The 21,602-nt window shown below is 36.4% G+C and overlaps 1 protein-coding gene across 15 annotated transcripts in view; it reads left to right on the plus strand.

Moving 5' to 3' along the window:
* The first annotated feature begins 8,446 nt into the window (after nucleotides 1-8,446).
* afdna (afadin, adherens junction formation factor a) overlaps nucleotides 8,447-21,602 on the plus strand; it is a 114,776-nt gene continuing 101,620 nt past the window's right edge. For 13 of the 15 annotated variants that reach the window (XM_032585683.1, XM_032585689.1, XM_032585687.1 and 10 more), the window contains exon 1: nucleotides 8,448-8,793. In XM_032585683.1, coding sequence (XP_032441574.1) covers nucleotides 8,692-8,793 — 102 coding nt within the window. In that variant the 5' untranslated portion in view covers nucleotides 8,448-8,691. Of the gene's footprint in view, nucleotides 8,794-21,602 lie in introns of all 15 variants that reach the window. The other 2 variants (XM_032585692.1, XM_032585691.1) reach the window with 1 other exon arrangement.

The raw sequence follows: 21,602 nt of genomic DNA on the forward strand, positions 1-21,602 counted from the left end.
AGTACCTGGATGAAATTTTCATATCTTATTTGTTACATACAATTCAAACAGAGTTATGATTTACTCTATACATATTATGGAAAATTCTGTTTTTGCATGTTTTTATACTTCCATTTGGGTCACAGCTGCTTCTAAAAATGGTTTAAAAAACAATAAAAGTGCTTAAAAAAAACACCCAGCTGTCTTTTGGCAATAATTTAATGTTTTTTGGTGTCTGGAAAATGAGCCGTTTCAAATTCCTTTTGATTGTAACGTCACAAATCAGCAGGCGTTGAATTCTCACCTACTAAGCCCAGCCTGTTACCTAGCAACCCCAACGGAACTCTGCTCGTTACCTAGCAACCCAAGCAGAGCTTCAACACATTTGGCTGGCTGGTTTCATTTCTGCTTTTCAAAGATGTACAGTTGTACATCCATTTGCAGCCATTTTTACGTGCAAATGTAAACGTTGAGTTGGAGGGGGCGTGGCCAACAGCAGATAATTTGGATTTAAAGTGACAGGATGCCCTAAAACAGTTCACACTCAAAATCTTATTGTCTAAGAACGATTTTCTACATAAAAATGTAATGAACATGTTTTGTATTGCCCATAAACCAATCCTAACCTGTTTAAGGAAGCGATTTGTAACAAATTAACTCAAATTCTTTTAAGTTGGATCATCTGTTTTTGTTATTCAGTGAGTTTATTTCCCTCTGCTTTTCTTTAATTCATAAATTCACGCAATTAAATATAGAATATAATCTTGTAAGATGAGTTGTCATTGTGTTCGTCGCTGTTTTAAGTTTGAAATATCTTAAAATTGTCAGCAGGAGGATAATTTCTTAGGAACATATTTGTTGACACCTCTGAATTCATGCGATCTGCAGCTCTGCGCGTATCCTGTGATCCGCATTTCACAGTGCAGCAGATGTTTCCTGTTGAGCTGTGTGGGAGATATTCATGTTTCTCTTGGAATATGAGCCACAGATGGTGAGAGCAGGACAGGAAAAACAGAAAGGTGTGTTGATAGATAACAAATTGAATCATAGCGCTGCGCTGAGAGAGGTGCATTCCTGAGCTGCTTGACTGATCACACGTCTTTGATACTTAAAAACGGATCCGGAGAGAAAAATAAAAGTTCAAACGAGGCTCTAAAAAATCTCCAGGTTGTCAGAGTTTAGAGCTAACCTCTTTTTATTCCATATTAATGATCCTCCATTATGCCTCTTTTATAAAAAGCATATTTTTATTGAAATCTTAAATATGTCATCTTGATTCACCACTTTTTGATTGAAAATTTCAAAATTGTAAAACTATACGTGAAATAAATTTAGCCAAACAGTTATGTCTGTATTTTGGTGCAACTTGGTAAATGAATGTAATGCACACATTGGAAACTCGCTGAGGCTAATATAGTTATTGTAGTGAAATATTGTTGTTTGTTTATACTTGCAAAGAAACAATGAAGAAAAAATTTGCCAACTAATACTTGTTTCAAGTGGCAATTGGCTGTCTTAAATCTCATTTATATATTTCATTTTAATTAATTTATTACATTTTTTTAAATACGTAAATAAATGTATTAAATTAATAAATATATACATAGTTTGTTCATTTTGAGTTTTTTGTGCTCTGTGTTCTCTCTGTTTGCTCTGATTTCCTGTCTGTCTAAAAACGAAACTGTTTAGTTAATTGATTACTCTAGATTAGCCTAAGGAATGTATGTGAATTTTTATTTTTTACTTTAATTTGACTTTTATTTGACCACAAAATGGTTATAATTGTCATAAATGTTCCCTCAGCGTTGCCTGAATACTCTTCAAACGTTTGGGAGTCTCTGGATATGGAGCGCCCCCTCTGCTGCTGGGTCCCATCTGTTTCTAATGTACCACCTGCTTTTCTTCTGCCTGGCATATATTTAAAAACCACAGCTGTTTGTGCAAATATTCTTCGCTTCTTAGAGACCTTCTGTGTAGTTTGATAGATCTCTGAGGCAAGTTTGGCTTGTTTCATGATAGAAAATCTGAATTTAGAAGTCAGTTTGGTGGTTTTTAACTGATTTTCCTGTGGGTTTTTTATTTTAACTCTTGACTTTATAAGCTATAATACCTAATATTCTTCCTGTTAGCCTAAATATTAAATACTCTTCTCCTGGAAAACAACATCAGCAACTCAGCCAAACATAGCCATCAGTTTTGAAAAGGTCACAATTAACTGTGCAGACTGTAAATTCAGCCCACTATAGACAACAGCACACATAAGCGTGATGATAAATCACAGAAATGTATATGGAGAAGCCCTTTTGCTCATGACTCTGTGATATATACTGAGGTAAGAGTTCAGTTGTCTCTCTAAAGTAATCACTGACATAAATAATGTGTCACTAAAACAGTTTCTTTGTGGAAAAATACCAGAAACTAAACCAACTGGAAGAACCACAGTTGGTTTAAAACCACAGCAGCAAAATGCTAATATTAGCATGCTACAATCAACAAGGATGTCTTTGGAAAATTACTGCTATAATGTGAATGTTAATAATTTTAATAGAACTAATTAGAATCTGAAGACTTTGGAAACAGATTCAAAATAACAGCAACTCAGAGCTAAGCTTATCGATACTTTGAGTTAAGCTAACAGCTATTTTGGGGCATGTTAACATCGACTTAGAGCTAAGCTAATATCCATTCAGAGCTAAGCTAACTACGCTGTATTAACAACTACTTAAAGAAAAGCTAACAGCAATGTTGAGTTAAGCTTATAGCTACTTAGAGCAAAAAACTACTCATAATTTAAATGACAGCTGCTATTCTTGGTCTTGCCAGCATCTGCTAATTGCTAAGCTAACATTCACTCTGAACTAAACTAAAAGCTACTATGAGATAAGCTAACTGCTACCTAGAGCAAAGCTGACAGTTACCAAAATTGAGCTGAAAGCTACTTGGAACTAAAAACTACTCAGAGTTAGCTTATAGCAACTTTATGATTGGCTAACAGGTATTCTAGGTCATGCTAACATCTACAAATAGTTAACTCAATCAGAACTAAGCTAACATGTACTAAGATTTAAACTAACTGTTACTCAAAACTAAAAGACAGATAGCCTACAGCTACTTTGAGTTCAGCTAATAGCTATTGTGCTCCATACTAGCATTTACTTAGAGTAAAGTTAAAAGCTACTTCAACCAAACAAACAGCGACTCAGAGCTCAGCTAATGGTGACTCAGTGGTAAGGTAACAGTACCACCTGCTTTTACACAAATAGCTTCTCAAATTTAAACTAACAACTGTTTAGAGCTAAAGTAAGAGCTACCAAGAGCCACTCAGAGCTAAGCTAACAGCTACTTGGATCAAAGCTAACAGCTACTTTGAACAGTGTTGTTTCAAGACTAAGTTTCCACCTTCTAAGGAAACCTGATCCTTTCAGTTTGAACAACTACATTTTTTCTATTGAATTGTATTTTATTTTTAAAGTTATGTAGCTTTTTGTTTCTCTGTTTTTTATTTGCATTTGTTTTTTATGTTCTGTGTGACATAATTGACTTTTCTAATTGTTTTTTCTTTATCTTTATTTCCACTTTCTATTTAATTTCAGAAATATCAAGACCTCCTGTTTTTCATGTAATTTTACATGATAAACTGTAAGAAAATTAATCATGAGGGGAAGTTTTATTCAATGTTAAAACTAAAATGGGAAGTGGTTTAAACTAGCTTTAAAACCGTGTAAGGACAAATCTCTACATTGTCTAAATAGCATATTTAACATTCACCAACATAACATTTTATTTTTTTCTGCATAGTATATCCTACTAAAACATGTAAATTATTGTTTTTCACTAAACTTTTTCTTAAATTATTATCAGTTATTTGCTTTTATTTGTTACTATGTTTTGTATTTATTCTAAAAAAAATAGTGGAACTTATTTTAAGATTATAATGGTGAATATAAGTGAGGAAATCATTATTTACATTTGCAACAGATAACTGAAGGTTATTATGTTCGCAGTCAGAGACATAATAATTGATAACTGTTAGGGAGGATTAGAGCATGAAGGCTTTGCAGGGCACGTTTCTTATCTCTGACTGTGTGAAATGCAGAGATCAAACAAACAGAGCGAGATCAAAGCAGACAATCGCTCTGCATTTATCAGACCTTGACAGATGAAGTCAACAAGAACTGGTCTAGGTGGGCATTTTTTAAACAATCACTGCAACCGCAGCGTCGCATTTACGCTGAGGTGGGTGTGAACAGAGGCTAGAATAATGTCGCAAATACAGGAAGTGTTGAAGTCTGTCTGGTAAAGTTGGTTTCCTGTTGTGGTTTTTCACTTCTGCTGCTGATGTTTAATAAGTTCAGTGCAGTTCAGTGAACAGCAGTGGAGGATGAAACCAGCCTCTTCTGAAAGTAAAACAAGTTTCAGAAACATATAATTGTTCTCCATTACTAGCAAAATACAAACCAGCCCAAATGATAGTTATTCTGTTTTTTTGGGGGTGGGATAGCTGGCTTTGGTCCTATGATTATGGTCTTTAAATGAGGGTCAACCCCTTCACATGCAGAGAGGTCCATCCATCCATCAACCAGTTCATTCATTCATAAATGGAGGTTTAAATGGATGAGAAAAGCAAGAGATTTACTTGCCTTTTGACCCAACTCTTTCTTCACAATGAGTAAGAGCTTTACTTCAGTCAAAATAAAAATAACAAGATACTGTTTAGATCATTTCTGTCGGCGTTGCAACTTTTTTCTAGTTAAGGAACCACAGCTTAAAATCAAAATAAACTAATTCTTGGCTGAGTGCCTGTCAGTTTAGTTTAGTTTAGTTTAGTTTGGATTAGATTAGCATAGTTTATATTAGCTTAGTTTAGTTTAGATTATCTTATTTTAGATTATCTTAGGTTAGTTTAGCTTAGATTAGTTTATATAACTTGACATTAGTTTATATTAGCTTAGCTTGACACCTTTAATTGTTGGAAAATGAGCTAATTCTTGGCTGAGTTTTTGCCAGATTAGTTTATTTTACTTTAGTTTAGATTATTTTAGATTAGCATAGGTTAATTTAGATTATCTTAGGGTAGTTTAGTTTAGCTTGATTTAGCTAAACTAAATCAAGCTAAACTTGATTTAACTTGATTTAACCAAACTAATTTAGCTTAGTTTGGTTAGCTTAGTTTTGATTAGCTTAGCTTGACACCTTTAATTGTTGGCAAATGAGTTAACTCTTGAGTGTCTGTTTATCTATGTTTAGCTTTGCTTAGTTTAGTTTAGATTAGTTTACATTAGCTTAGTTTAGCTGGCATGGCTTAGTTTAGTTTAGATTAGATTAGTTTAACTTAGTTTGACTCTTTTAATTGTTGGCAATTGCTGCTAGTCAACTACATCTCTTTTGGCCGCTCCTCTTTATATCTCTGTTTAGCTGTATAGTTAGAAAGAAAGGCACAGAGATGTTGGAGTAGGGGATATGATGAACTTACTTCTTCTTTCTCTGCTCTGCATCCATAAAGCCTCCTTTCAGGTATTATTTGAGATGCTAACCAGCTGCTCCCAGTTGTAAAAACAACACCTTGTTCCTGCGGTTACGCAACATGACAACTGTCCAAAAGTAAAGAAGTTGGAGCAGAAATCCTTCCAGATGCGCAGCATGCAAAACCAGAGGGAATAATTTTCCAAGCAATGCTACTTCCAGATGTACCTTAAGGAATCAGTCAGAATACAAACAGAAAAAAGGCTTGCAAATTAGCTACAATAAAGATAATGATAGTATTGCTCTTACGTAAACTAGTTACTTGAGCAAAGTAAACATGCCTATCACTGAGATTCACACATTGTGTCATTCTCAGTTCAAGATAAGAGGTATTTGCTGAAATGAAAATAGATTATTTTCCTGGATTTGTTATCAAATGTTTTGCCAAAAGTCATTGTTACTCATTACTCACACATGATTTCAACAGCAGCATTCATCCATCACACCAGCAACACCCACAGATTCTCTGATTCTGGCTCGGTGACTAATGTATTTATAGGAAGCTGCTGCTGCTGCTGCTGCTGCTGCTGCTGCGGCGGCGGCGCTACTCCCCGTCTGGGAAGGAGGTGGGAGGCCCACATGACAAACCTCTCTGCTGTATCACGGCTATTTTTATGGATGTGATCAGCTCTCCGTTTCTGACATTTCGCAGGGATCTGCCTGATATTTGGTGACCTTTCTCAGACACTCACAGTGGTGTGTTAATAAAGAGCTGCTGTTTGCATGAATGCAACAAACTGTCACACATAATAATAGTAATAACACAATCCACCCAGAAACCAGCGATTTTTCTCAATTAGGCCTGATACTACAGCATTCTGATGGACAATAAATTGGTCCATAGTAACTAATTACATTTCCTCAATTACATTTACTTGAGTAACTTTTTTTTTTTGACAAAATGTACTCTTAGGAGTATTTTTACTATGCTGTACTTTTTACTTTTACCTGTGTAATTTTATTATGAAGTATTTTTACTCTTGAGTAAAATTTCTGGATTTTCTACCCACTGAATGAAAACCAAACATGTTTTAACTGAATATTCATCAAACACACACCTACAGTTTTTCTTTAAGTTTATACTTTTTTTATTGAAAGAAACTGATTTGGGAACATTTTCTTTTGCCTGATTTTGTTATTGTTTGCTACTTGTATGAATTATTGTCATTTTTACCATTAAAATTAACTTTATATTTTGGTCCTGATTATGCAATCTTTAAATATCAAATGATTGATAATTTGATCAGTTGACTTTTTGCCAACTTTTTTACTCTTACTTGAGAAATTTCTTTGATACTTTTTAATTTCACTTGAGAAAAATACGTTGAAGTAGTTCTACTCTTACATGAGTACTATTTTTGGGTTTATTTGTATAGATCACTACAACAAGAAGGCAGTTCAAATTGCTTTATGTCATAACAACATCATACTGTCGACTAAAATTAAAGATTTCAGGCCTGATCTCTAACTGAACTACATAATAATGGAAGTTTGCAATCTGAAAGACCAATAAAAGTTTACATTGTAAAGAACACCAAACACTGGAACTGGAAGATATTTTAAATATCCAAAATAAAACACGACACCCAAAAATAATAAATAAAGCAAAAATAACAATCACTTACAATCAAAATCATAAATAAAATGGATTATCAGGTCTCTGTAAACAAAATTGCCCTTGGAGTGTTTCAGTTAATTATGCTGTTTATTGAATAGTTGCTTATTGGTCTCAATGTTTTACTTTTTTTCTCCCACAAATAAATCTGGCAACAAATATCAAATTATATATTCAGTTCAGACTGACATGAAGCTAAAATGAAGCTAGAATATAATATTTCCTATTTTGAGGCTGAGGGGTTTAGCAGCTGTTTGTGGCATTTAGCACCTGTAAGCTAGCACTAATTAGCAAGTGGCTACAGTATGATGACAAAACCACTCATCTCTGCTGCTGTAATTAAATTAAACAGTTTTGTTGTCCTAATTATAGGATAATGGATATAAAAGAATAATGCGTTTTAGTTTAATTGTTTTACAGTAACATCATGAAGTGTGGATTTCCACTACAGGATTTTCCCCAACAGTCAAGTTAAGTTTATTTTTAAAGCACATTTCAGCAACAAGGCAGCTCAAAGTCCTTTACATTTTACTTCACTAATTTTATTATGAAGTATAGCTACTCTTATTTGAGTAAAATTTCTGGATTCTACCCAATAAATGAGAAACAAAGATGTTTTAACCAAAGATTCTCTGACACACACCTGCAGTTTTTGTTAAAAGTTTCATAAGTTTTTTGTTGAAAGAAACTGATTTGGAAACATTTTCTTTTGCCTGATTTTGTTATATTTTGTTACTTGCATGAATTATTGTCTTTTTTTTTTTCTTAAACCCCCCCCAAAATTCCACTTAACTTTATAATTTGGTTCATCTGATGATGTAATTTCTAAATATTAAATGATTGATCATTTCTTCAGTTACTCAGTACCTTTTTTGCTCTTGGTTGAGTAATTTTTGGGATGGCTACTTACTTTTATTTGCGTAAAAATATTTTTGAAGTAGTGCTACTCTTACTTGAGTACAGCTTTTACACACATTTGTACACAGATTTGATAGAAATTTGTATGGAGTAGCTTTAAATGTAGCTGTTTTTAAAAAATTTTCAAAAACATATATTTCTTATAATGTTGTAAATCTAATATATGTATATTTCTTATAGATTTTTATTTAATACAAAGAAGAACGCACATTGAAACCTTAAATTAAATATGAATATGCTCTGGGGAAATATCGCTTTAACTAACTCTCGATGACGTAATCCTGCTTAGTAGCTCACGTGCCGGCTGTTAACCCTGTAAACATCCCGGGAAGCGACGTCATGAATCAGAATTATTGGGCATTAAATAGTTAAGCGCCTGCGCGCGTTCTCGGACTCAGCGGGAGCGCGCCGAGGTGCACCGCGAACGCGAAGCAGAAACGGATCAGACAGCAGGTCGGTCGATGAGCTGGGATACAAAGTACCGGCTGTAGAAAAAATTATTAAATAAAAATTTTTTTTGGAAGAAGTCGACGTGAACGGTTGGTTTTCGCTGGCGGTTTGTTTTCCGGTGGACTAACGTTTCGGGAAGTTTTTTTTAATTTAAATTTTTATCCAGCGGAACGGACGCTGACTGAGGCTCCGTAACGCTGTCCACAATGTCGGGGAGCAGGGAGGAGGAGAGGAGGAAACTGGCCGACATCATCAACCACTGGAACGCCAACCGGCTCGACCTGTTCGAGATCAGCCAGCCCACGGAGGTAGGAGACCTGTACGAGAGGCCGCGGCCCTGTGGGGCCTCTGCTGTGGGGGGAATAAAGATGCCAGTGGCGGACACCGAGGGGGTTAGATAAAGTCAGGTGGTGTTTGAGGGCAGCGTGGTTAACTCGGTGGTAAAGTCCTCTCCGTACGAAGCGCCGCCAGACTCCATTGAAAAACCGGCGGATTTACACTAGTCATAGTGAGGCCTATGATGTTAACTCTGTCTGGGCTGCTGAAGCGACCTACACATATTAGAGTTAATTATTTACAATTCAGCTTTGTGTATTTTCTTGAAATAAATTAAATACATGTAGCTAGCTGCTAGCTTACCTACCGCCGTCAACTGTATCTGTGGAGTAGCTAACAGCCTTGTCCCTCAAAAGTTGACAGTTATGTTCACTATAATCATCATAATTTTTATTATATAAATCGGTGCTTTATTTAGCATTTTTTGGTTTTATTGTTAGAAATGCGTGTAGTTGAGTCAAAGTCGGCACTGATTTATCAGATTTTTGCCAGCTAGCTAGTTAGCAGGTACATAACTGCGTTTATCAGGATACTACGAATACCTTTTGCTATGAATTGTCCTTGTATTCATCACAATAGTTGTATATAAGGTCAGATTTCTGACACAATAACCAATGTCGGCGTTAGCAGTGGCATCGCAATGGCCGACGGACCAAGACAGGGTTTAAGGACTCGTTGTGTAAATAAATAAAAGCTTAAAGTATTACCAAATGGTTGGTGTGTAAATGCTAACACCTGGGTAGGGACGGCTGAAAGGACAAATTGTGGAAGATGAGACTTCCCGTCCATGCATTGTCCTTAAACCACATCAGCTGGGTTGATGGGAGCTGCCAGCAATAATTTGACTCTGCAACATGTTAGGAAGCAGAGCTGTAATGAAATTGGCTTACTGGACTTGTGTTGTATACCCATGAATTACAGGGTAAGACACCAGCTAGCTGTAGATGGGGATGCTAGCAAAATATTTAAAGGTAATAACAAATGATTTGAACTTTCTGATGATTGTAGGTCAATTTATTTCCTCATATCATGTCTAACTGTAATCAAACCCTTTGCTACTTATTTGTTGTTTTTTTATGAATTAGGGAGATAACTTGTTCAAAACAAGTTAATTGATTTATCATCTGAAAACCTTGTCATAGTCTATTCCCAGAGATTGTTTTTACCTCAGTTTTGTTACTTCTATAAAGTATCTCAGATTACTACCCTGAATCTAATCACAGCTGCCGTTGCAACATCAGTGCGGACAATATCATAACCACAGAGGCTGTCTTGTGTGTAGTATTGGGTGGAATGTTGAACTTAATGTATCATTTAATATTTTGGCAGTTGGATGGACTCTGCGTGATTTTAATGTTGTCGTGGGACATTGTTTTATGGTAAAAAGTAAAAGAAAATGGGGGTAATCTTAATTGAAATAAATTTTCAACAATTATATAAAAATATTTTACAGCCCTCTTGTAAGTGATCTTCTGATGGATAAGTTGTACTGGAGTAACAAACAATTCCTTTTTTAAGTTCTCAAAACCAGTATGAAATATTCTTCTGGTGGCTCTCAGTTGAACCATTGTCAGTAGATTTTCTACTGACCAGGATGGACACATGAAGCATCATTTCATTCCCAAAAAGGTAAATGTAGAGACAAAGCTGGTAAATCAGCATCAGTGAGGTGACTATTGTTAACTATGCACCTGCAGATGTTACCTGGAAAAGTCTATTTGTTTCTCTAGAGAATTTCTACTTCTATTTCTACTCTAGAGAATTAATTAATAAACATTAATTAATTAACAGTCGGTACAGTAATCATACAGTTGATTAAGTCATTTATCCTAATCGTTAGAGAAACCAAGGAAGGTTTTTGTCCTATCAAAACTTCTACATAAGCTCTGGAAATAAACAGGAATGGAAAAGAAATAACTAATTAATGATACTCTGGGTGTGTGTTTTATGTTGTTATAGTTGTATCAACCTTCCAGACCTCTCAGGTCTTCTGGAAAGGAGCATTCAGCTTCTATGCACCACAAATCTGGAAGAAACTTCCAGAAAACTGCAAAGCTGCTGAAACAAATGAACCCACCTGTTTAGAGTTGGGTTTGTAATGGAACATTGCCCAACATATTTGATGTGTATTGATGATGGCATCTGACAAAATGAAGTGTTTGTTACTGGTTTGATGTTTTTATGACTTTTTGTGTATTTATGATTCTGAAATTTGCTACACAAATAAACTAGATTGATATGAATTTGGAAAACATTCAACCCACAATTTGAATAAAGGGTTAAACCAGTGCAGAAACAAATGACTAGTTTTTGTGCAAGTTAGTCAGTTACACCAACCTTCCCTCTGCCTGTTGCGTGTTATCTCTTAGTTTTAATTTTAATCTTAGGTTGTGTTGGCCGCAGTTTTAGGCTGGCGTCCAACCCCCACCTCGCCTTGAGTGTAACGGAGGGGTCATAAGGTCCCCTCTCCTCCTTCTTGAGCCGATTAATTCATCAGGCTCAAAGCTGGGCATCCATTTGCCAAAGTGGCGTACTGCGTACAACAACTCCCTCATTTTGTAAGAAATGATTAACATTGTTGCACTTGTTCTTTGGGCTCTAACTGTTAGCTTTGCTTGAAGGGCTGCAGCATCTTGTCCAGCAGAACATGATTAAATGTAAAGCAGATGCATGGCTGCTCTTGCTAGATCACACCCTGTGGCCCATATGTCAGCTGGTGGAGCCCCAAAGCCTCACGACTGTCCTTCAAATTGTCTAGGATGCTTCCGGGTCTAGCTGGGACTCAGATGTGCAATGCTAGGAACATTTCAAGTATGATGTGATGAATCAAACAAGTGAATTTCAAAATAATGATAATAATAATAAAAAAGATCCAGAATTTGTGTGTGATTTGCCGCTGAGAGCGGTGAGATCATTCGTGTGATTAGATTAGCCACGGTTGCCTGATTAGTCTGGAACAAAGGTTCTCAAACTTTTTAATCTTGCAAACTCAAACTGAATAAATCCCGTTTGGGAACTGCTGGGCTCATTATAACACAACACGTTCTTCTGTCACATGTGGACTCACTGTAGCAAAAAGCCTAATTCTGCAGACTCAGCTTGAAATGTGTGGCACATTCAGACACAATCATAGCTGCGGTTTGTTTGTAATTTCTACCTACCAAATACATGCAGCTCTCCTGTAGTAATCAGGGTTACCTCTACATGTAATTGATAATTCATCTTCACAATAAAGTTTTTGAAACATATACATGTTAAAACAATGTAAAGCACTTATACCTAAGGAAGGTTAAGTTGAATGCATTTTTAGTTCCAGCTTGTCAAAATGATCGTAATATTGACATGTGTTGTATTTGATATAAGTAATACAATTTTTCCTTCATTTGTATCATTTGATAGGCTTTGATCAGCACAGTGTAGCTTAATGTTGGGTTATTTTCCCATTGAGAGTCTTTTCTGGTTGCATTTTCAAATGATTGATTCCATAAATTGTGCAGCTATGCTATCTGGGCTCAATTTGTGCAGAAATTAGAGAATTTAACTATCTATTCACTGGCAGATTTAACTCACTGGGTTTTCTTCCTTCTTTTTCATTGACATCTTTGGTGTTCAGTGTTTTTAAAAAGTGGTAGGAGTTATTAAAATTGTTGGATGTGTTTTCTATGGGTGCATAATCATCATCCCAAAATAGGTGTGTGGATGCAGTAATTGTAATTTAAGTATGATGAACTCACTGTTGGTATGCTGATGTAATATTCAGTCTGTTGGACGCACACACCTGACATGGATGTCTGCAGATGACACAGACATTTGGAAGTACTCATGATTCATCACAATGTTATCATCATAACATTTCTGTAGAGTCTTGGGGTGGCTTTGTATTTTTTGACAACTAATTTTAGTCACAAAATGGCTTCTGTGCAAATCAGTCGATACATGTTTACTTTAGCTGCATTTCCACCAGAAATTTGTCGATATTCAGTCAATGTTGGAAAAGATCTCCTCAATTTCACAGTTTAATATGAGAAGTCATTAAACATACCGCACCATCATCCTCCTACCACTTCCTGTCGTCGTCTTTGTCCTTTCTGCCAGTAGTGACAGCAGGTTGTTGACGCATTTGTATGAGGCGTCATTGTTCAAAATGATGAACATTGGTTGGGCAAATGTAATGGCCCAATCTTAACCAGTAGTTTCTGTAGTATTTTGACGGCAGGAGCTCCAGTATCTGTAAGCTTGACTTTGCTTCGCTCTCCTCTCCACAGACAGAATAAACCAGTCAGGCATGATGAAAAAACTCAATGAAACACCAACGTCCTCCAATAAAATAAAAAAAAGACTCAAAATTTAGTGCAAGGCTCAGAGTTGGCGAGTTTTATGAATTGGTAGATAAATTTTTCCATAAGTTTTTTTGGTATACGGTTGACTTGAGGCGCAAGGATATGATGACTACTCAACTAGCTGCAGGTAGTCACATCTGCTAACCCATGAACCCTTAATTTTAATAAATTAGAGTTTATTGAAGGTTTTGTTGCTCTGTTTTGTTGCTTTTGGGGGAGAAAAACCCCATAAAAGCATTGTTCAAGTTTTGGTGCAGCAATATAAACGGAGATCTGCAGGGACATGAGAGCTAAACACAAAACAGTGACATGTTTTTTTTAATAGAGACAGAGTTAGGAAATGGAAAGGAATAAAAGTCCTGATTGAATTTTAAGGTTTCTTTGTGAGACATAGTTTAGTATTTAGTTAAACTCTAAGGCATTTTTAAAAGGGAGATTTTCTTTTGTAAAATGTAAAAACATGAGATTCTTTCTGTACATAAAAATGACAGAATGGTTTTAAAATGGTTGTAAAATAATTCATTGTTCTGCTGAACCACAGCGCTGTTATATTTAGGTAACATGAATAACAGTTAAGTGGAGCTGTTGATTTGTTTCCATTCACTCCAGATTTACACACTTTTTGGATTAATAAATATGAAGAATTTAGTGAGGCTAATTCACCTAACATGCATGTTTTTGGACAATGGGAGAAATGTAAACTCCATGCAGAAAGACCCCAAGTCGGGATTCTAACCCAGGATTGTTTTGCAAACATTTTCCCATAATATAACCATTGCATAAATTTTTTTAATACCATGCAGCTCTTGTGTTGGTAATTTACCCCTTCGCCATTTTGTAGCTGACATTTCATTTGGGACTTGTCATTTCATATCTGCCTGTGAGACGTTTTGTAATTGCTTTGACAAGCTGTACTTTGGTAAATTCATATAATTTACTTCAGTCTATTGTTAGGAAATGTAGAGTATGTTGGTACGTATCGACCACCGCTGTGTTCAAAAGATAATTTATTAATAGTCGCAAAATAAACATCAAGACTGGAGACATAAACTGTAATGGACTGAATACTTTTTGGTGGAGTTGTTATCAGTCAGTTGCTATGGCAACGGGTCTGTGTGTTGCGTAGCCGACACGCAGAGCGAGGGGGAAAAAAAAGAAAAATACGAGTTGTTATTGCATAAAAGGCGATTTTATTCTGCAGCAGTTCTTTAATAAGCCAAGCCAGGTCAGCTCATATCTGTGCTCAAATATTGATTAGTAACGGCGATTAGTGATTTAGTGTCAGACCCAGGAGATGTTTGCTGACTTCCAGTGTCTTCTTGATTAGCAGTTGATGCTAATGTGATCAGACTGAACACTGAAGGCTTTTCTTCAATTAATATTAGCTAGAAATGTGGAAAAGCAGCTAACGGCAGCGATGTTTTTCACAGATTCCCTTTACTGTGTTATATCTGTCCAAAAATGGCTGCCGTTAACGCCATGCCGAGGCAGATGTGCTAGTGTTTTATTCATGTGATGAAGGTATGGGACACTTTTAATGCTCATCTGCTGGACCCAAGTGCTGACTCCAGTCAAAGTCTTAAATCTACTTACTCAGAGCGTCCAAACCAGGCAGCTGGTCCAGAAGTTTAAGATGTTTAAATAAAAGAAAATGCATTAAAATAAAGGTTAATATTTAAGGAAAATTCTGTTCATCAAACATTTTTCATTGTTTTTGCCACACTAAGTTGAGAGATTGTGATATTAGCTTAGGTTTTCCTCTCTTTACAGAACAATACTAGTGTAAGGTTTCACATTAAATTCCCTCTACATAAAATATTCTCCTTGCAAAATGAGTAAATGTCACAGATTTCTGGTGCATACCAACTGGATCTGAGCTGAATGCGTCTTTGCGAGCCGGAAGCTCTTGTCCACCTTCTTCCCAATGGGATGTGAAATCCAACAAGTAAGTGGACTCCCCATGACATCAGCGGCCGCTCCCTTAGTTTCCCTGCTGCCAGGAAGCAGGAAACTTAACAGGAAGTGTGTGGATTGTGGCGATAGTGCGTTTCCTGTCGTCTAAGTGGAAAGGTGCTGTTGCAGAAAGGCGCTTTTGTCAGATTTTCTTTATTCCACTTATTTTTCTTTTCCAGATTAAAAGTACTGTTTAGAACAACTAGTTCATCACAGGAATGTTTTTCCCAGAGTTTCTCACTTTACTGATGATGATTAAGGTAAATTAAGGTAACATTTATCATATTTTTTATGGTCTTAAGAGTGGAAAAAGTGCCTATTTGAGTTTAGCTATTCAGTACAAATTTCAGAGTTCACAATAAATTAAAAGCTGTTGAGGGTTCAAGGTGAAGAAAATGCATGCAATAAAAGCTCAGTTTTTTAAATAAAGTAAAAATTCCAGTTTTTCATGTAACATAAGTCACCTTTCAGTAATCCCATCTATTGGACTGAACTGAAGTCAACTCTTCCTGCTCCAATTCAAAGCTGCCCCAAATATACAGTACAGACCAAAAGTTTGGACACAACTGTGTGTCCAAACTTTTGGTCTGTACTCAATACAGACCAAAAGTTTGGACACACTTTCTCATTGAATTCAATGAGAAAGTGTGTCCAAACTTTTGGTCTGTACTGTACGTACGTAGAAGGTTGACATTAAAAATGTTTTAAATATTTAAACTTTATTACCAAAATGACATCTGTTGTCTCAGCTCTGCTGGAAGGTTGCAAAAATATTGTTTTAAAACTTTGGATGACAACACAATGACAGCAACAACAATAAAATGACAAATAAAATAATAAAAAACTGTAAATAAAAAAATATGGCAAAATATGAAATTATAAAGATAAATAATACAATAACAACAAGTAATATAATTGCAACAAATCAAAAGATAAATGACAATTGATAAATTGGTAAAATGTTAAATTGATGAAATGCATGAAATAAATAAAAGTAAAGAGAATAAAATGATAAATAACGTAAAATAATAAATAAAAGAAACAAAAAATATAAGTATAAAAATATTAAACAAAATGATAAAAATAACTGAAGGTAAAAAAGGTATAAAATAACTAAGAATATAAAACTATCTTAATAAAACTATACAGTTAAAACAGTAATAAAATCAATGTCATAATATTGATAGGAAAAAAATATGAAATCAATTAAAAAGTAAAAATATGTAATGAAGTAATGTAATTAAAATCTGACTTTAAAATGACCTAGTAAATAACTGAATGACTATTGGCTCAGTCGTTGTTGTGGTGGCTCAGTTTTAGCTAGCTGTTGATAGCTAGCAGCCTATTGGACCTCAGCACAGTGAAACTGGTACCAGACCCGCTGACCGCTGCGAGTGTTTTTCTGTCGCCGTTGTTCTGCTGTCTGTCAGGCGCACCCTTCCTCCTCACCATCTTCCTTTTTTCCTCTCTGTCCGTCAGTCCCTCACCATGTCATGTTTGCGTCACCGTGGTAACGACGATGCTGTGATCAGTCGCTGTATTTAACAGGCTTCTGTGAAAACAAAGATGTTGTGTGTTTGGGCTGTGATTGAATGCATCGGTTCAGGCTAACATGGCCATTAGCAGTTAGTTTGCCAGCAGACAGGATTCGTTAATCTGCAGTTTAATTGAGGTTTGAGTGGCAGATGGCTTTGTCAGGTCTGTCAGCTAAAGGCTAAACTCAGCATTAAGGAGACACGGGGAGAGCTTGCTTTTTCTTTTTTTTTTTTATAAATAAAACATATTAACCTGGTTTTAATCTTTTAAATTTAGATGCAAAGGCTGAATAAATGCAGTTAAAGCAAAATAGTTTGTTTTTATAGAATAGAACCTGCAATTTTCTCAACGACATTCTCCATATTTCAATGTTCTGTCATCAGCATTTGTTTGCCGTGGGAGAAAATGTCAATTTGGATAAATATTTACATTCTTCTTTGTGACAAAAACTAACTATGAATAAATGCTAATTCAAGTCAAAAATACTTTATTGATCTCAAAGGGAAATTAAATGTTGTAAGCCAAGATTCTTGAAAGATTTGTTGTAGATGGCAGGAAGGATCTCCAGAAGCAGTCAGTCTTGCGACAAATCTGAAGAGGCCTCTGACTGAAGACTATTGCATATTTATTATTTGAATTAAGTGATTTACAGCATGTCCTGACCTCCTTGTTTTTGTGTTGCTTGCAAAACTATCATTCAGTCTGGATTTTGTTATTATGCTTTTTTTCACTTGTTCACAGAGATTTTTCATGTGAAAAGAGACTAGCTTGAATTTCTTGTCTGCCTAGAAGTTTAGTGAGAAAATCTAAATGGAGAGTAGCAGAAACAAAAGTTTATCTGGCTCAGAAAAAAGTTCTAAGTTTATAAAAATCACTTTGAACTGCTTTGTACAAATAAACTTGATTGATTGATCAATTTGACACTGGAACAGGAAGACATTTAAAAAAACCCCACAAACAACAAACAACATGAATCTCTGTAATCAAAATTGTCCTTTAAAAAGGACTAGTTGAGACCAAAACGCCAGACTGGAGACTTTTATTGTTCTATTTTTGAGAAATGATAAATCATTCAAATTGCAATTAATTGATTTATTGTGACAGGCCTGCCTGCTTGTACTGCAGGTTTCTTTTTATTTATTACATTAGAAATGCTTCTTTCTTTTCAAGCTGTGTGTTTATTTACATCCCAGATTATTTGATTTCCACAAAAAAAAATTTCACATTTTACCTGTCTTCATTTTTAGGTGTTCAGCTGATATTAGACATAAAAATAAGTGTTGGCTTTGCCAACACTTCTTTTTTTAATCTGTGTTTAATCTTGGTGCAGCAGCTTTGTTGACTGTATTAACTCCAATTAATGCAGCTGGCTGAGTTTTATTGGCTGCTGCACATTAAAAAGAAGGATGGTGTCACATTGGACAGCGGGGATCTGATGTCTGGCCACTTACTGCCTCAGTTCCCAGACCTTTTAAACCCAATTAAACACGTCGACTACAAATCCTGTCTCAGCAACCAATTATCTCTTTTTGAAGTCAAAATTTTAAACAGATTGTTTCTGATTTTGGGAAAGTAGATCTGGTGAAATTCAGCTAATTTTTCTCGACGAGAACTACCAGAAGCAGTCACTTGATTTTTCTTCAGTTCAAATGAGTTTTGATGATATTAGAAAAAAATAGTACAAACAGTGTTATTGTTAATGCAGTGAATAAGATAGTATGTCCAGACTGTATGATAACCTTAAATAAAAATACCACACTAGCAAGATTTGTTTTTACACACATTTGAAGCAAAATTATCTAATTAATGCAAGTTTCTTTTATACTGCTGCTGAAATATTGATTATTACAGATTTACTGTTTTGATATTTTCCTATTATTTTGATAGGGAACCAAAGCTATAAAGACATTTGATAACTTTAGTGAGCATTTCTTTTGTCTTCATAGAATAACACAAATCTGAAATCTGTCATTTGGTTATTTAGTTGAGCTGTCTGCTCATGTAGCCACTTGCCCTACTGTTCTGAGTCCTGAGGTGTTGATTGTTTGACTCTGTTCAATTGGGGACAAAAATTTTAACATTTGTTGCATTTTTTGCTGGTACAATTTGCTTTCACATAACTACGGTGAAACGAATCAAGCTCTTTGGAAAACCAGTCCCTCTCCTCCCCTGCATGAAACGACACAAAATGTAAATGATTAGATTTCAGTGGTTGTAGGATCTCTCTTGTTTTATTATTTGTTTGCTAGACAAGCACTTTTGTTGTGTTTACCCAGAATGCTCTGCGTCGTAGTCCGCTTCCTGCTGCTTTTGGAGCGGACTTTGGTCTGCTCAGCATTCAAATATGCGTTCTAACCGAACCAGAAGATTTATTTTCACTATTTGCTTTCACCCTACTATGGTCAAACAACCAAACTAAGAAAAATCTGTTCTCCTCCTCATCTGTGGGGGCGCTGCAATAGGAACCACTGAAGGAAATGACACAAAACCCCCTGAAGAAGACACTGAGTGCAACTTACTTTTTCCCCAAAATCTAAACAAAATGTAGCAGTGTCAAAGTTTAGCTGTTGTACAATTTCTCTTTTATTTTTGGCAAAATACCAGGAGAAATTTCCCCCTCCAGTGCTAGCCTAGCGTGTCACAGGTTTGTAGGCGAACCAGAGTTTGCTTCACTCTTCCCCAAACAAACCAAACTTTCTAGACAAATGAACTAGAGTTCAATTAAAGTGAATTAAAAGAGCTGGTGTAAAGTCATCCTAACTGTGTAGACTTCCAGTATGTGGATTTTATTTACACATTTAGTTTAGTTTGCAACATTTCTCAGATAATTGATTCTAACTTTAATTCGCGGGTTGTTTAAGCCTTAAATTACTCTCCATCCGTCTCGCAGAACCACCGCTCCACATAGGAGGCAGTTAATTTTCCGTAATGGGCCTTCAAATGTGATCAATATATGTTAAACTGCTCCCTAAAGGAGCTTCCCTAAGCAGTCTGGAGTAACACATCAGCACACTGGGCGGCTTTCGGTGGAAGGATGTCCAACTGGGTAATATGTCATCGTTTGGAGGGGCTACTGCTGGAATTCCTGGAATGCAAATGGAGCTTTTAGACGAGAACAGCAGACGGGATCAACGGCGAAGGATGTCTGCGATTCCCTCACACACTTGTTTATGTGGTGGATAATATAAAAGCTAAAGCAGGAGTTTTGGAGTGAAGCACCTGTGGTTTCTAATCCAGGCTGCACATTCCTGCTCTCTTATCGGTCTTTTCCCTCTGTCCTGTGTTGCTAAAACAAGCAGTGTATTGTGTGTGCTCAGCAGAGCAGCCCTCCCTCAAAGCTGTGTGTGGATGTGTTTGTCCCAGCCAGCCTGTCAGACCGCGTTAATCCCCTCAGAGGCCCAGCTCACCTCCTCCTCCTCCCCCGGCGGCCTCCATTGGTTCTGGCCCGGCCCAGCCCGTTTTCCTCTTCAAACGCTTGCCCACCTGTCAGTCTCTCCTCTGACCTCACAGGATCAGACAGCAGTCAGGCAGGGGCCAATTACTATGGCCGCTTGGCACGGGCCGCCACCAGCTCCCAAGGTGCTTTGCAGCAGATCGATGGTCTGCAAGGAGGGAAAACAAGCAGCGGTCTGCAGCGTCTCTCGGGATGATAAGGAGTTAAGCCCAGTGTTTGGTTGTTGTGGGCAGAATGAAGTCAGAGGTTGCAAAGCTGCAAACACTGTGGCTTAAAGGTGGGAGTTTATCGTGTCGTTTAGCAGTTTTTGATGATTTTGATCATTATCACGATAAAATCCCTTAAAATGTCATTATTACTTTAAAGATATATCAATATCATGACATGCAGTTACTGTTTGTGTTTTAGTGATACAAATCACTCTTCTTTATGTGACTGGTGTCCTAACAAAGCTCATTAGAAATGGGAATGTTTTTCATTAGCAATATTTGTCTTTATGGCAATGATTGCCATGTCATGCAGTCACAACCATACAGTTACCTAAAAAAGTACTAATATTAAATAGTTTTTATTGTCAGAATAGTACCACAAAATATTGTGATTTAACTTTTAAGTCCATCCCATCCAGCCCTAATGTGGTTTGTTTGAAACCTTAGTTTCACTGGGGATGGGAATCTTTTGGTATCTAAATAACATTTTTGATGATTATTTTATAGGTCTTTAAAATATTTTCAAGATTTATTTGCATTTTAAGGCAGAATGATAAATGGAGACACTAGAATTTTTCACATAATCTTATTTACCTGCATCCCCTGTTTTGTTTTACGAATTGTCACGGTGAGAGCGCCATGTTTTTCTGCCGACAACTTCTTCCCTCTCCTTGAATGTGGTGGCGCTGTACCAAGAACCACTGAAGGAAATGACATAAAACCACAGACGAAGAAACTGAACACAATTTTTTTTTCACATAAAATGTGAACAGAAATGGAGTGGTGTCAGATTTTAACGGTTGTAGGATTTCTCTCTTTTGTTTGACGAAAGCCAGTACTTCAGCTAGTGCTACACTAGCACGTTTGTTTTGCTTGTATTTACCCAGAATGCCCTGCGCTGTAGTCCACTAACTGCTTTTAGAGCGGTTTCCAGTCTGCTTGGCATTCAAGCACTCAGAGTTCGTTTCACCTAAACTGAGACCGAGGTTTGTTTGCTTTTTTGGTTCACATCAGATCACGTTCACACCTCACCAAACAAACCGGCCTCTCTAGAACTAAAAAATTTGTTTGATTAAAGTGGACTAAAAAACAGTCCAAGGTTGTTTGTCCCATCTGCACTCCCCCTGTCAGCTGGTTCTCTTTGCTCCCCCAGACCCAGTGGGCGCTGCACCCTGTCCTCGCCTGTCAGCTGAGCCCAGCCCCAGAATTTGACCAGAAATGTAATAATAATAGCTTGTGGGTGTCCTCAGGACTTTCCTTCACTCATATTTGTTGATCTTAGCCATCCA

The sequence above is a fragment of the Xiphophorus hellerii genome, chromosome 15, assembly GCF_003331165.1.
Source record: "Xiphophorus hellerii strain 12219 chromosome 15, Xiphophorus_hellerii-4.1, whole genome shotgun sequence".
Classification (NCBI taxonomy): Eukaryota; Metazoa; Chordata; class Actinopteri; order Cyprinodontiformes; family Poeciliidae; genus Xiphophorus; species Xiphophorus hellerii.